At 42.2% G+C, this 16,703-nt stretch overlaps 2 protein-coding genes across 20 annotated transcripts in view; both read left to right on the plus strand.

Annotated features, from left to right (window-relative positions):
• Positions 1 to 512: 512 nt before the first annotated feature.
• Positions 513 to 15,453, plus strand: FYTTD1 (forty-two-three domain containing 1). Its single transcript, XM_048076847.2, has 9 exons — positions 513 to 687; positions 3,637 to 3,768; positions 6,765 to 6,910; positions 7,963 to 8,075; positions 9,615 to 9,711; positions 10,584 to 10,645; positions 11,265 to 11,339; positions 12,151 to 12,277; positions 13,391 to 15,453. The coding sequence occupies exons 1-9, from the start codon at positions 585 to 587 to the stop codon at positions 13,484 to 13,486; spliced, it is 951 nt and encodes a 316-aa protein (XP_047932804.2). The 5' UTR covers positions 513 to 584; the 3' UTR covers positions 13,487 to 15,453.
• Positions 15,454 to 16,096: 643 nt separating this feature from the next.
• The window catches only part of LRCH3 (leucine rich repeats and calponin homology domain containing 3), a 64,563-nt gene continuing 63,956 nt past the window's right edge, over positions 16,097 to 16,703 (plus strand). For 4 of the 19 annotated variants that reach the window (XM_048076824.2, XM_048076837.2, XM_048076828.2 and 1 more), the window contains exon 1: positions 16,102 to 16,418. In XM_048076824.2, the coding sequence (XP_047932781.2) occupies positions 16,127 to 16,418 (292 nt within the window). In that variant the 5' untranslated portion in view covers positions 16,102 to 16,126. Of the gene's footprint in view, positions 16,419 to 16,703 lie in introns of all 19 variants that reach the window. The other 15 variants (XM_048076840.2, XM_048076826.2, XM_048076838.2 and 12 more) reach the window with 11 other exon arrangements.

Genomic DNA, 16,703 nt, shown 5'->3' on the forward strand with positions numbered 1-16,703 from the left:
TTGGCAGCAGGGTGATGGTTGGACCAGATGGTCTTGGAGGTCTTTTCCAACCTTAATGATTCTATGAAAAAGAGGTAGCTAGCCCTGTTACACCTCATTTAGCAGCAGTCAGCTGGCTACTAGGTATGCATGTACTGTTGACCCATCAACAATACACACACCTCTACAGAACGGAAATATACGGAAAAAAACGCTTTGCTGGATTCCTTACATAAGAACAAATTCTTCCTATTAATCATCCTGAACTTCAGAATCGTCACTGACAAAAAGTGGCAGAAAGTGACTTTGACAAGAACCCAAAGAAAACAAAACATCAGTCGCCATACTCTTTTATTTTTAAATGACAATTCCAATCCCAACGTGGTACTTTGGGCTCGGCCCCCGGTTCCTCACCCCACAGCCACCCGCAGCCCTGTCACCAAGCCCACGGGCTGACGGGCGCTCTGTGCGCACGCGCCGGCGGCCATTTTGGGGGGGGGCGCTGGCCGAGGGGAGGGCTGCGGCGCGTGCGCAGTGCGCATGCGCGTGGCCCGCCCGCCGTCGGTTCGGGGCGGCTGAGGGGAGGCGGCGGAGCCAGGGCGGCCATGAGCGGGTTCGGGGCCGCGGCGCCGCTTTCGGCCTCCTCGGCCGCTGCGGGGGCCCGGAGCGGGAGCAGCGACAGCCTGGAGAAGATTGACATGTCCCTGGGTGAGCTGGGGGGGCGTAGGGTTGAGCCAAAGGGGGTGCGGAGCGAGCCAACGGCTGTTGGGGGTGGGGGGCCGTTATCGGCTGGGGATGAGCCCGGAGGCCTGAGGTGGGTCCCCGGGGTGGTAGGGGGGTGTCCGGGGCACGGCAGAGACCTGCTTCCCTTCTTCTGTCCTACCTCCCTTCCCCTGCCCTCCAAGCCTGTCAGGAAGGCGCAGGGCCGCGTCAGGCCTGCGGGCCTGGCTGCCCCTCAGGTGGGGCCCGCAACCTGGCACCCCTCATCGTTATATATTTCCAAACTAATTCTGCTCTGATCCTCGGCGCTGAGCCTGCTTGGTAGTTGGCGGAACGTTTGGTGGATGCCTGGAGTACGTCTTCCAGTCAGGGTCAGCAAAAACCTGGTGTTGTGGCTCCGAGACTGCTCCGTTTTGCTGCCAAAGCGTGGTGGATTGGTACCGCCAGGAGGTTCTCTTCAAGCAGTGAAATCGTGGCTTGAATTGGAAGGCTACGGTAGACTTGGCTTTTGTGGATCACCTTAAAATAAGAGGATATGTACATTTTTTCCCTTTGTAGAGGATCCAGTGGAGTTCTTTGTTCTGGTGATGGTGATGACATGTAAAATGATGTTTAGAGTGTTTCTGAATGTCAAGTCCCATTACAGCATTCCAATAAATCTATTTTTATTTATAGACTAGCATACTGAGTCTTTGTTTCCAAGGTTACTAAGAATAAGGTCATTGATTCTCAGCGACTAGCTTATTTTCATAAAGTTGAATGTTTTCTTATTTGGCCAAATTAACTTCTGAATTTGCCACTGCTACACATTCTGGGCATTGCCCAATAACAAATGGTGAAGAACTGTTGTGGTGTCATGGTGGCATTTTGGTTAAGAATCTGTAGAGGGTGGGTGTGTCCTTTAGCTTGTTTAATTGCAGGGGAAACTTGCATGAGAACAGTTTCGTCCCCACCTACTGTCCCTAAGTCATAGTTTTATGGCCTGCTGTAAACGAAGATAAGGTTCAGTCCCACGTTGTCATTATGCTAAAGTAGGAAATCTTAGGATCTAGATCTTAGTGTTGAGTATTTTCTGACGTACTAATAAAGATTAAACCTATTTTTATTGCTAGTGTATGCAAGTCATCTGAGGCTAAGCCTTCAGTTTGATAATATTCCTAAATTATTCTGCTGTTCCAGGTGTAATTTTAATCTCTGATCGTAGACACGGTAGGAGAACACATTCCTTAGTTAAGACCTGAAGAATAATGGTAAATTATAAAGATAACCTTTGTTTCCCCGAATAAGAGAACTGCTGAAACTTTAGTCCTTTTGTTTCAAAAACTTGCAAGCCTGTGTGCATCAACAGCTGGTTGTTTTGCAAAAATGGGATCTGAGATGGAGCAGATGAACTGTGAAACAAGGATCAATGTTCTCTGAACGTGGTAGTTTGCATCACAGGGACATTGGGGTGGAAGTACCCCTTATGCAGAAGTACACAGTCATAGAATCATTCAGGTTGGAAAAAACCTCTAAGATCATCCAGTCCAACCTTTAACCTCGCACTGACAAGTCCAGCACTAAACCGTGCTACTAAGTTCTACATCTACGTCTTTCTTGAAGAGCTCCAGGGTCAGCTCTTCAAGACCCTGTAGATCCAAGGTTGGGGGTTTATCTTTTGCTCAGCACCAGTTTATTGCTGGTACTAAGCTTGAGCAATGCTTCCAGTTGAGTACTGCATTTGTCAGTGATATTTTGAGCTATTTTTGGGCTGGATACCATTTTGAAGTGGCTTTGGTTTCCGTTGTCATACAGAAAGGTTTGTTCAGGAATCCTTTCTCTAGAGACGAGCTCTTTGGTAAAGAAGTTTCTATAGCAATTGAAACCCGAGTGACCTGTATCAGCAGTCCTTTACCTAATGGATTTTTTTTCCAAATACTCATTCATTTTTGCAGCAAAGTAGGCTGATTTTCTCTTTACTTCAGTAGGATACAAAGCATTTGCTAACAAAATTTTGTGATTTTTTTCTGTTCGCTGTTTTCTCTTTTCTACCCCATCTAAGTCCATTTGAACTTGGTTAAATACAGCAACCCTGCTCCCTTCTCTCCCTGACTCAGAAAGGGATGTCCGTGTTTGTGGTAGCTCTCTGGAATATGACGTTTGTGTCAGTTGTGCTCCCACGACTGAGACGCAATAAAGTATAATTTGACACCTTTTATGGTGTTTTTGTAGACAAGCGAACAGTCAAGTGAAGGCATACCACAGCTGTTACTTTACACTTATCTCCTGAGTCAGCTCCCTGATTAGTGGATGAAATCAAGCTGGTGTGGCATGGTTTGCTATTGACAAGCCTGTTTGCTTTTCATGAATTTATCAGTTTATAATCTTACACATATTCTTAAACCCAGTAATAATTTGTTCAACCTTGTTCCCTACGACAATAGATAAGATGATTGCTTTGGATTGCAGGTACTTGGGGAGAGAAGTCTTGGTTGCTTTTTCCTGTCATCTGAACCTCAGTGAACTTATAAAGATAACTGGTAGCCTGAGTTCCTTTGTCTGATTTCATTGAGTAACATAGGATGAAAGAGCTAAGGCTTGAACTAACATTTTTTCTGTAGCCTGGAAGGTGTGAGAGTGAGATGGGATTACGTTTTCTTCAATAGTCTACAAAAACTAACAGATTATTTGTTAAATTTAATGATCTTTCAAGTGTCTTGGATGTTCTGAATGTGTGCAACAGCTTCTTTTTTTCTAGGACATTATATTATCAAATAAGGACTGTAGGACTAATAAGGACTGGATGCTTTATGGAGATATTACTGGGACCTCAACTTGTCTGTGCTGGTTTCTCAAGATTAACTGGCCTGTTTCACATAACTCTAAGTAGCTATGGTTTCTTTTGAACAAGAATATGTCTGCAATATGTCAAATCTTTTTTTTTTTTCCTTCTTACAGATGATATAATTAAGCTGAACAAGAAAGAAGAGAGAAAGCAATATTCCCCCAAAATGAAAAGAGGGCTTCATCAGAATCGAACTCGGCAGTTCAGGACACCAGGCTCCAAGTGGGGAATCCAACAACAGAAGGGTGGGTATATCAAATGCAATGTGGACTGTGAAATATTTTTGAGCTGAAATGTAAGCTCCTGAAAATGTACGGATTGACACAGTCGATTCGGGTGTTTTTCAAATAGAGTTATACAGTTTTGATTGTAATACAGCTTTTTGTGATGTGTTTACGTTTGTGTTTTTTTCCTGCTTTGGTATGAGAACAACATTGAGATGTCTGGCCAACAGGGAGCTTAGGTACTTCATGGACTCTCTTGATGCAAGGAAGGATTGCCTTTCTTTCTGAATTTTTTTCCATTTTCTTTCAGTATTGGAAATTGCGTTAGTACTTGGTCCCTCAGAGATGGATGGAGAGTGCTCATGCCAAAACTCGTATATTAGGAAATGTGCAGGCCTTGCCAAACTTCGGAGCTTTGTGAAAAAGAGCCAATAGATTTATATATGCTAGGTAGAATTCTCCTAGTAGGCTTCCCAAAAATAGCTGTTACTGCAGTCTGTAGCGCTGCCTCTGGGACATACAGATGGATAGTGCAGGGTGTCTGAGTTGGCTTTTCTTGTTAAGACTTTGGGTTGCGAAGGAAGTACCACGTCAGCCTTAAGTGTGTGCTTTTACAGTGGAGTACAGCAATTGGGGAAAAAAATCACGCAGGCAGGGAGTGAAGAGGGGAAAAGTGCACAGTACCACCTTTACTGCAGATTTCCTGAGTAGCTGTCAGATTTTTCAATAAGTAGGAGTCATTTTTAGATGATTCCCAGGTATTAGTCTGGTACACGAAGAGCACCTGCTAGAAATAAAAACTGTTTTTGCTTACATTTAATTTTGAAAAGTAGCATTTTAGCACTGGTTCATACTGTCCATACAGAAAGTTTACCACCTCAGCTAACTAAATGTTTAGTATACGCAATTTCTTGTTAAGTAGCATTCGTTTAAAACAAATGCACATCTGTCTGGTGTATTCACAGTAATCCCCATGTTTTCTTTGTCACTGCTTAATATTTGTTGTAGCAGTAGTTTTTGTGTTCTTAGACCCAAATGTCTTTTGGAGATCAATGAAATGTCATGTAACTCAGAGTTGTTTTGCTTTTTAGACAAGCCAACATAACGGTGTTAATTAATTTGTGCATCTTTGGTAAATTGTTGACAGTACAGGAGAATGTTTTATGTCAGTCAGCTAAGCGTAAGACTATTTGTGGAGGTGAGAGAGTAAGTGAATTTAAGTGGTAGGTTATCAAGTGTAGGCTTCTATTTACAACCACAGTTCTCCAATGCAGTTGTTTGCGACCTAAAGGGCACAAAAGAAGCAAGTATTACAATTTAGAATTTTAGGAAGAACTTGAGCTTCAAACACAAAATCCGTAATACAACTGTCTTGGCAGTTACTCTGAACTCTTGGAACTTTCCTCCTTTGTCTGCCCTTGTTCTAGGGAAAAAAAGGCAAACTTATTTTTTTCCAGAATTGCTAGCTTCGTGATTTGTTGAAACACTGTGAATAGCTTTAACTGCTCCATTCTAGACGGGTCCATACATTTCCTTCCATACGTTTCCTCCCATTGAAGCACCCCTCATCTGTATTGTTTTTGAGCAGAAGGTATCCTTAAATAGTTCTTCTGAGGATTTTAGTTATTACTTACTTATGACCAGTAGATTTACTGCTACTCCATTGCCATTGAAGTTATTTTGATAAGTGGCAAATCCTCTCTTGTGTGTGGACAGCTACAGAAACCACAAATGATGAGCATTCAATTCCCTCTGGTTTTAGAAGTTGCTGCCAAACTCTCTGAAAGGAAGCAAGGAACTCGAGCTGGGACTTTCTCAGCTTTTGTGGGGAGAAGCAGAGAGATCATTGTCCATTTGAATAAAAGTTGTCCATGGTGATACACAGAATGCAACTGCACAAAACCCTGGGCAGCCTGAGCTGACTTTGAAGTTGTCATTTCATTGAGCAGAGCTTGGTCCAGAGAGCTTGTGAGGTCCCTTCCAGCCTAAATAACTCTGTTTTTCAGCTTTTCTTTTAACGGGGAAGAGCATTTGTTAACTGTCTACACGGTGTGGTTACATAGCAGTTTCTCAACAGCAGATTTATCCAAGCTAGGTTCTGATCCACAGCTTGCCTCGTGATTGGGTCTCATGAGGAAGCACAGATCTGTCATCAGTGCTACGAAGTCACATATGTCAGGACTAGATGTCTCTGTTTCTGCAGAGCTGACTTCTCAGTCTTAAATTTATCTTGCAGTCTGAGGTTCTAGAGGGGATGCTAACTTGGGGATAAAACCGAGGCATGGTACGTTTACATAACGTGAAGATAAATGGCTCCAGACAGGGTTAACCAAACCCTTGTAACTGGAGACTTGAGATGTTTATACTACAGACCTCAGACTTGCAAGCCTTTTATATCCAAAGACAGCTGTCATTTCTCAGTCTTGTGTAGACTGCCATGCAGGCTTCTAATTGAAAACACTTTAAATGTGATCTAATTCATATACTGTTTAATATGGTTTTGTGGGCCACTTGCTATATTCTTTTTTTTCTTATGTCTTGGGAACCACTGATGTACATAATAAGCTTTGAAGTTGCTTTTTTTCCTCTTTTTTTTTTTTTTTTCTTTATTAAGTTGGTAATTTGAAGTCTGCTGAATTGCTGGGGACCTGAATTATTTGGTTTGATTTTGTGTTACTCAGCACTTGATGAAGGTCCATTTTGGTGTATTTGGTAGTTTCCTATGCCAGAAGTTGTCCCTGCAGACATGTCAAATAACAAGTTTTCAACGTTAATTAATTCAGTGAAGGAAAGCAAAATTGTGATCTGTATGAGAAGGTGATTATTGTTGTGCTAGTTGTAGAGCCAGACTTAATAAAATAACTGAATGACCAAACTGTCTTCAAGCGTAGTGATATTTTCTGCTCTAAGGCTAGAAGTGTGCAGCCAAATAAACTGCATTGCTTGCATAGCATTTTAACACAATAAACTTTGTATTTCAGTAAGAATTGTTGAACTCTTCAAATTTTTTTTTGCAGGTTACGGTAAAAATCGTTTGGGACACAGAAAGAAGATAGCAGGGAAGAAGCGTTCTTACGGAGTTAAAACTGGCTTGGCAGCCAAGAAAGCAATGGGTTCACGCAAAGGAATTAGTCCTCTGAACAGACAGCCACTTAGTGAGAAGGTAATTAATGCAATTCCAGTGGTTCATGTAATTGTCTGCATTAGGTGTAACCCTGACTTTGCTAAAACAACACATTAGAAATGGAACACAGTGGCTTCAGACTACTGCTACTGAAATATATCCCAGTATGCTGGTTCTATAGCATGCAGACACTGGTACAACCTTCTATGAAATTGCGGGTGTGTTGGCTGAGTGGTTTTTTGTTTTGAGAGGGATGGATAGTGACGAGGTTTGAAAGGTTTTGAACACTTAGCAAGCCATGAAGATTGAAGCGCAGAAGTACGTTCTGTGAGAGTGTGTGAGTATTTATGGTATTTTTACAGGAAAAGCTCAGTTATTAGGATTTCTTGTCATCTGTGTTGCTTTGCTACAAACCAGTGATTCAACACACGTGCAGGTGTTAAACATGGGCCTATTACAAAAAAGAAGTTTTGCAAATACCTCTGTCAGTAGCCTCCCTCTTCTGCATTCCTTCAGTGCATTCCTACCTGCTCCATCTAGTCTGGTATTGTAGAACAGGGATTGCTTTTGGATTTGTGAAGAAGAGCAATTTTAAAGGTGTGTGTAGGAGGTATTGTCAGTTATATATAGGGAGGTAAAATAATCAAAAAGTAACTGCTAAGCTATGCTTTTTTTGGCCTGGTAAGGAGGGGAACATATGATTCATAACAGTATAGACGGTATTTCTCAAATTATAGTGAACTGTGAAAGCTGGGCAAAGCGAAATGTGTTCTGTAAGAAGCTTGTAAACAAAAATTGAAGGAAAAATCTCAGTTTCCAGGAAAACCTGACAAAACTTGAAACAGCAGAAGCGCATACACTTAAAATACACAGGAGAGAAATACAGATGCTTTTAAATGGCAATTCTAATATATGCCTGTTTCAGTTTAACAACTAGTTCATGAAATACTTTCCTTTTTAGAGATAGGAAAGGACTCAGTAATAAGTGTACGTTCAGGTTATGGCTATGTTGTTCCTAATTCAATTTAGTGTGCGTTTTTATATATATATTATACATATATATTGCATTTATTTATTTTCTTATTTTTAAGAACACACAGCGGAATTATCCAGTTTTGAAAAAGAAAACAAATTTGCAGAGACAATCTGATATGCAGAGAAAACAAATCCCAGTCCTCAGGAGGCCTACTCCACTAAACAGAAGGTAAAATGCCACGTCTGCTTTCTGAGCTCTTCTTGATAACTTTCCATGATGAGTCTTGTTTCTGACAGAACTGTGTCCGAGGGAAAATGGTAGGTACTGGCAGTCGTAGTACTATCAAGACTGTCATGTGTATGAAGTTTACTAGATCTGAAGCTGAACATGGTCTCGATACAAAGACAGATAGTTATTGCTGCGTAGAACACTTGGGAAGTACCTGCCTTTGTGAGCATCTGGTATTCTGCCTTCATTTAAATCATAGGCAGCCTACATGAAAATGGCCAACATGGATTTCCATAGCTTCAAAGTGACAACTGTGGTTTAGTGAATTTTCTAAATAAAATGTCTTTGTGGAAGCTGGTGCCATCTTCAGTTTCTTGGAAGGTATTGCATATTTTATTTGTGCCAGAATTGATCTGTATCAGTTACAAACTGCAGCTGAACTTGTCTCTGTGATGGAAATTTTCACTGTGTGACTCTTGTGGAAACTGTAAACACGGCTTGTTTACAGTTACCAATACTGCTGTTTTTTATCTAATATAAAGTCCTGGAGGATATTAAAGTAAAAAAGCAGAATTATTAACCTGTGATATAGGAGTCCTAATGCCAGGTGCTGCACTTGGGTCATAACAGCCCCGTGCAGTGGTATAGGCTTTGAAGAGAGTGGCTGGAAAGTTGCCTGGCTAAGAAGGACCTGGGAGTGCTGGCCAACAGCCAGCTGAATATGAGCTGGCAATATGTCCAGGTGGTCAAAAGGCCAGTGGCATCCTGGCCTGCACCAGAAATAGTGTGGCTAGCAGGACTATAGAAGTGATTGTCCCTTTGTACCCAACACCACACTTCAAGTACTGAGTTCGGTTTTGGGCCCATCACTACAAGAAAAGCATTGAGTTGCTCAGGTGTGTGCAGAGAAGAGCAACAAAGCTGGCGAAGGGGTGAGAAAACAAGACATGAGGAGCAGCTGAGGGAACCTGGGCTGTTTAGTGTGGAGATGTCATCACTCTCTGTAACTACCTGAAAGGAGGTTGAAGCAAGGAGGGTGTCAGTCTCTTTTCTCAGGTGACAAGTGATAGGACTTGAGGTGACAGGAGCAAGTTCTGCCAGCGGAAGTTTAGACTGGCTGTCAGGAAGTGTTTCTTCACAGGAAGGGTGGTAAGGTATTGAAACAGGCTGCTCAGGGAGGTGGTGGAGTCACCATCCCTGGAAGTATTTAAGAGGTGTGTGGATGTGGCGCTTAGGGAAATGGTTCACCAGTGGACGTGTAGTGTTAGGTGGATAGTTGGACTTGATGGTCTTAGAGGTCTCTTCAAACATAAACAATTCTATGGATCTATAATCTCTAGCCGTAAAAATTTCTCCATTTTTAAATAACATGTTTTTTTCCTAGTTGGTGAGAAGCTTATTGCAACTGAAATGTTATGCCTCAAAGAGGCAGCTTCGCAGATGTCCTTAGTGATGCATTGGGATGTTTCCTGACCTTCATAGTGGTCTCTCTTAAATGTTATCTATGGAGCCTTTAACTATATTTTCTAAATACTACAGGAATAACATGCAGTCCGCTTTTGCCAGAATTGGAAACAAACTAAATCAACAGAAAGACACTCGTCAAGCAACTTTCTTGTTTCGAAGAGGCTTGAAGGTAATAAACATTGCTGAAAACAACGTTGTGCCACAGATTTTGAGCTAACCCATAACATTGAAATTAATTAATCACCTTTGATCATCAGATCTAAGTAGAAACTTCAAGTAGACTGGAAAATAGGCACATGTTCTTTTGGAGACATGTACTTGTTCCCTTCAGTTATTGTAACCTATTCAGTCTTGCTTCCTATTTCAGCATAGCTCGACTGTTCTGAAGGGCATGGAACTTGGCTGAGTATTTGGAGATAGCCTTAAGCTATTAATTCTTCCTCTCAAAAGCAAATGTTAGAAAGCAATGCACAGCTTTCAACAGCTGCCTTCAGGTAAATGATAGAGCAGTAACATCTTTCAGAATCTGAATATGTCCATCTTATTTGTATTCAAAGAGAGTTTTTTAGTTATTTTGAGTAAGATTTAAAAAAAAAAAAAAGGGATATGCAGTGAATGGTGTTCTCAGGTTTCATTCATGCCTTTATTCTACATCTGCTGTTATTTTAACTCTAGGTAGTTACTGTTTTCCATCCACAGGAATTGCAGAACTACAGCCATGGCTTTTCTTGCTGGCCTGGTAACGCTTTGGTGCATCTTGATAGTGTTTGCTGAAGTTCTCCAAGATGTTTTCATCTCTTTATTGGTTAAGTTACTTTATTGACGATGCTTAAAACATTTTAGGTTCTTAGAGTAATTTTCTTCCAATGCCTTACAAAGTTAATAGGATAGTTATTTCACGTCCCTCTGAAAGTACAGCCCAGTTTGTGCACAGTGTGTAAACAGCTTTAAACTTCTATTTTTGAACTGCTGTATTTCCAGCTTCTACAGTGGGAGCTGAAACAGTATGCAAATCCAGTGTCTGTATTGATGTGCTTTCAGGTGCAGGCCCAAGTGCAGACAACAGAAGATCTTGATAACCAGACACTAAAGAGAACTCGTCAGTAAGTATTTCACTTTGAAAACTTGAGTGTAGTTACTTTTTTGCACTGCTGTTCTCCGTTTAATTCTGGCTTCTGCTCCTAGCTATGGTAATAGAATGCTTTTTTCGTTCCCCTATAGACATCTCAACTGAGTGACAGCGATCCTCCCCCTATTTTTCTCAGTTGTTTTCTAAATTATTTCTTAATTTAACTAGGAGGAGTTTATTTGCAATAAGACACTTGCAGGAAGGAGGGGGAAGGTGGTAACTTCAGAGGAACAGACTAGTTTCTCATGGATACTGCACAGATGAGAAGAAAAACTCAAATGTCAGTGCTCTCCTAAGCTCTTGATGCAATTTCCATTTTATTTGATACAAATATAGAGCCTATGAAGGAGTTAGGAAATATGCAAGGCAGACCACAAGATGGACACCTTCCGCTCTCACCCTTCATATTCATCTTGTATCATGTTGTTGGTAACAAAGCAGGCTGAGTAAATGTGGCTGCATGTGGTCTTTGTATTGGCCTGTATTATGAAAACTTGCACGTTCCTTATTAGCCTGAGTTCTTCAAATGTGTGTCCAGATATTCTGACTGAAATTTCAGCAATATTTTTGTGATTTCTGTGTTTTCAAACTAGATGGCGAACTTCTACCACAAGTGGAGGGATTCTGACTGTGTCCATCGACAACCCAGGAGCAATCCTATCCCCACTGTGAGTTTGAGAAATAGTTCTGAAATGTTAACGTAAATGAAGTCGCTGTTCCTGAGCCATTTAGCAAGTTCCTTTTGGATAGTCTTTCATGTGACTTCACGTGACAACTTCTTCTGAAGACTTCTAAATCTGTCCCGTTTATGAGTATTTCTGAGCTGTGTGTTAGTAATACCACAGCTGAGTTTAACAAGACATCTTCTGATCAGGAGCTTGATCTGCTGTGTAGAGTCGAAGAGTGGTGGGCTGGTAGATCTTCACCTTGTCTGCCCGTTCCAATTCAGGCTGTATTACAGCTGTTTTCCTTCCTGATCTGAATGAAAATGAATTTAGCATCTAGTTGATGAGTGATGGCAATAGTTTCTGCCTGACCAGTAATGACGCTGCTAGAACTGGGCTTAAAGAAAGCATTGCTGTATTTGTCTTCATGAAATTGAAGGCGCTGTTGACTCATGAGGTGTTTTATTTTAAAAATCTGTTGAGTAGCTTTTTCCATTATTAACATTTTATCTGCAGGGAAAACTATACCAGTTTTTATTTTATGTATTTACAAGAATAATTAACCGTGAATAATGGGTTTGTCAGTAAAAAAATAAAATTGCTTCCTTTTGGGACACTTGCTGTCTGATAACAGTAACAAATCCTACACTTTTATAGTTCTGCTTCACTTTAACCTCCTTGAATTTGAGCCCTCCAGCTAGTCAGCTGGCCTAATCAAATGGCATGATGAAAAATTCATATTTCTATCAGCAGTAAGGCTTCATTGCATAAAACATGTATTCACAGTGTCCTGTCTAATGTTCTTCTTTCACAGTTCCCAGAAATTGCGATTAACTCGTACTCCTGTGCCCCCATTTCTGATGAAGAGGGACCAATCTGAAGAGAAGAAGATTCCCAAAGGGGTTCCATTGCAGTTTGATATTAATAGTGTTGGAAAACAGGTAAATGTAGTTTCATTCCTTGACTGTGGAAATAGTTTTAAGACAGATAAAATCTGGTGAGCCAGGCACTTTTCTCCTAGATTCGCTAGTGAAAAAAGGGGGAACTGGTGACGACTTCATTTCCACTTCTAGTTCTTCCACTAACTTGCTGTGTAACTTCAAGCAAGTACCTGAACTCACTGTTCCTGTTCCGCTAGTTTACATCTTGAATACCCACGTGCTTTAAATAGGATTTAAAATGCTGAATGCTTCTAAAAGCTTTCTGGTGTTCCTGCTGTGCTTGAATCAGCAAGCGTGCGTAATTCAGGAACAAGCGTCATTTGGTGGTGTAACCTGATTTTATAGGGCAACTTTTGCTATGCATCTAGCATTAAAAAAAAAAGGTGGGGTGAGAAAATCAAATGTGATCAGTGTGATGACACAACCACCTGAATGATTAATATTTTTCCAAAGTTTAATGAAGATGAGTGATCGGATGCAGAAATCTTAGTGCTGTCATTGATGAAATTCTTACAGGCTGACAGATGCCGGAGAATTTGACCACAAGATGAGGCTGTTCTTGTAATCAGCTCCTTGCTGCCATCTGCAGAAAACTGTATAGGGTCAGGGCATTGGTCTGGATTTGTTCCTTTAATGAACAAGCAGTATGTCAAAAATAGTCTACTATTATATTGGAAAAACTATTTGAACTTTTGGACTAGAATCCAGTATGCAGCCTCAACTGGATGAACTGGAAAACAAACTGCATTATAGTGGTTAAACAGCTGTAGTTGTTGAAGTTACATAGAATCTCTGTGGGGAAATAGGTGTAGTAAAAGTTCCCTTTTCAGTCTGTCTGTCCTTAGTTTAACTTTTTTACAGTTTTCTGAGTAGGCTGTCAGTCTTGACATTGTGTACCATGTATTCTTAATAAATTCCAAGAAGTAGCAGCTCTTGATTTTTTTAAATGGTGCAGGAAAGGACTAAACCAAATCAAACCTTTTTTTGTTTTAGGAATTTGAGTTAGGAGGTCAAGTGATGAAACCAAAGGAGGAAAAAAACATTCTTGTATTTATTACTTTGACTAAATTAACCTAATGTCTTTTAAGTTTATGAAATTATTTTATTTTTCAGACAGGGATGACACTGAACGAACGTTTTGGGATCCTGAAGGAGCAAAGAACAGCGCTGTCTCAGAACAAAGGAAGCCGTTTTGTAACCGTGGGCTAACCTGTCGAATGGACTTGAGCGCTGATCCCACCTACTTAAGAAAGTGAGATAAAAGTGGGCAGAAGAATATGGCGTATGTCCCTGAAATTCTCCAGACTTCTTGCTAAGATGGTGGCACTGTCTTTATTACTTTTACTTCGAGCAGTAAAAGACATTTTGCCCTGAGAGGGGGAAAACTGGGAAACTAATCTACTGGAGTAGCACCATCACCTGGTTGGAAAAGATTCTGTTGCCCAGCTGTTAACAAACACCGATTTTGGTTCATCTTGCAACCAATATTTAAACATGAAGTTAAAAGGTTTTTCTTTCTGTTTAGAAGTACTCGGTATCTGTTCTTTGACCCCCTGCTATAGTAAAGATTGTGTCAGTGTATCATTACAAATCCCACTTTAGGATGTTAGGGACCGCCTATGAACTTTCCTCTGGACTGCAGTTTGGCACAGAGCCTCAGTCCGTGAATACTTTAGTAGTGATGTAGCAGCGTTTTTCATGGGAGCATTGGTTGTACTTCTTTGTGCTTTTGAAGTTCTTTTTTTTTTTTCCTTTCTTGAAGACTAAATGTTTTGCATTCTCTGTTTCACAAATAAAGCTGTTAGCTGAGACCCGTAATATGTAATTGGGATGGAGACTATTCTACTCTTATCCTTAAAAGTGGTCCAGACAATATTGGAGGAGTACTGCAGAGGCAGTATGAGAGTAACTTATATTACAAATATCTCAAGTTCGTTAGCATCCTCTGCAAATGGAGTTTATACATCTCCTATTTTTCTTAAACTTTTGCTTACTATTTCTTTTGTAAGTTTTTTTTTTTCTCAAACTTAACGCAATAACTTCAAATTTTTGGATAACTTCATAGGAATAAATGTAACAGTTCACAAGAAAGTCAGTGGCATGGTAGAATTCCTTACATTCCCAGACACAGGATTTTCATCTTGCAAACCTTGACCCAGAGGGTTTTCTGTGGCTCATACAAATGGCCAGAGGCATGCAATGTAACGGCACTTGCTTGTATATACCAAAGAGAGGTAAAATGTGAAGTTGATCAAAATTTGTCAGGCGTCTTGAAATTGGCTGAAACTGGGGAATGTCACTGGAAGAAAGCCCTCAGTGTACCAGCGTGTGTAAGGCATTGAGCAGGAGCAGGTAGTCACTTGCTGCAGGTATAGCTTTGTGTATCCGAATCTGCAGGATGGTAAGGACTGGGGCATCCTCAATATTAATTTATGATTCCTAAAAGTGAGGCACCTGTTCAGGAATAACATAGAGTTAAAACTGCTTCCAGCCCAGGAACTGATGAGTTTAACCCTGTTCTGTAGCAATGGAGTTTAGGTACAGCCACGTAAAAGACTGGTTGGTTGCTGCATCCACAAATGTTCATGGTGTTTGAAGTGGTTTTACTTCGTTTTATTTTTCTCAAAGAGTTTACATTGGACTTCTTACAGAACTGGTTTCCTTGCATTTTTATCTCAAATTCCAAGTTAACGAGCGTTTACTGGGGACTTCAATGTTTGAAGAGCATTGACTGTAGAAGGGCTTTCATTCATACAGCAATTTTAAAGTCCGAATGCATCCCTGATGCTATATAGAACTTAAACCCTTGTTTTTAATGTTGACAAATATACCTTAGCAGAAATGAACTAAGCATAAGTGTTGTTTTTTCTTAATTACTAGTAGGATTTTTTTGAAAAATAAAAGATGTCCCACTGTTAGAATTTGAGTAGATGATGTGGTGTCAGTCATTCTGTTTCAGTGTATACATTTTCCATGTGCCAGGATGCAACAAAAAAAAACTCTTTTGCATCAACATAGATGCAAAACATTGATGCAATGCATCAAAAAAAAAATGCTAGTTTGTATTTAATGAGAAGATGCTTTACACTGTACCTTTTGGTATTTTTTGGAGAAGTTATTACATTTGATCTATTCTGAAGCTGTTAATTTTTTTTTAAATAAAAAGTTACAGGTTTCGTGCTGTCTTGTCCCTGTTATAACCACTTGGGCAGTAATATGTTGGTTATATGCGCTTTCTGATATATCTTAAGGGGTGGTTAATGATTAAATCATTATTAAATGTTCTGAAGAATGTAACAAAAAATAGTCTAATTTGAAGAGGGCTTGCATTTGTTGCCTGTACTGGGAAAAGTAATTACTTTTTGCAGTGGTGCTGTAAAAGTTAACGTATATTTCAGTAGCTCTGTGTGGTGTGACTGTAGTAGCTGATATCATAATCTGACAGCTGATATCACAATCTAATACGGGTTTCCACTTTGCTGTGACACGTCCTGCTGACGAGAACTCTGCAACCTCAACCTCGCGTCACAGGATCAGCGGGAACACCCTGATAAACCTCGGCGGTCGCGGTTTCGAGTGAGTGTGCTTGGCAGAGGGATGCGTGTAAGCCGTGGAAGGGGTTCAGGAAGAAAATACTGCCCGTGTGCCTATCTGATGAGGTGCCGGGCACGGTAAATGACCCGGCACCCGCCTTTGTTCACAGGGGTGGCGGTGGCAGGCCGGGCCCCGCCACGGCCCTCACGGGCAGGGAGGGGATGGGGTGGGGGGTGCTGCGCATGCGCACTCCCCGCCCCGCCTGTCATGGCCGGCGCATGGGTCCCGTCTGCCCGGCCGGGGGGCGCTCCGCGCATGCGCAGCGCGGCACGAAGCCGGAGCGGCGGCGGCGGCGACGGGGAAATGGCGGCCGCGGGGCTGGCGGCGCCGGAGGGCGGCTCCGCCGTGATGCCGCTGGGCACCGCGGTGGCGACGGCGGCGGCGGTCTGTCCTCCTCCGGCGGGCCCCGGCTCGTGGAGCCGTTCCTTGGACCGAGCTCTGGAAGAAGCGGCGGCCAGCGGCACGCTCAGCTTGAGCGGCAGGAAGCTCCGCGACTACCCGCGGGCCAGCGCCGCCAACCACGACCTCAGCGACACCACCCAGGCCGGTGAGGGACGGGAACGGGCACCGGGACCGGGACCGGGCAGCCCCCGTCGCAGCCCTGCCCGCGGGGCTGAGGGGGCTGGGGGCTCGGCTCGCTGTGCCGTCGGGGCGCTGCGCGGGGAGCTGCTTCAGGGGGTGCTCGGAGGGGTCGGGATCCCCCCACCCGCTCCCCGTTTTCTTTTCCCTCCTCGGGAGCACGCAGAGAGGGGTTTCCCCGCTCCGGGCCGGCCCGCAGGCCGTTCCCTCTCTCTCCTGAGGCGATGCTCGGCGTGTTTCTCCTCTCGGGCTG

Source organism: Anser cygnoides, chromosome 9 (assembly GCF_040182565.1).
Source record: "Anser cygnoides isolate HZ-2024a breed goose chromosome 9, Taihu_goose_T2T_genome, whole genome shotgun sequence".
Lineage (NCBI taxonomy): Eukaryota > Metazoa > Chordata > Aves > Anseriformes > Anatidae > Anser > Anser cygnoides.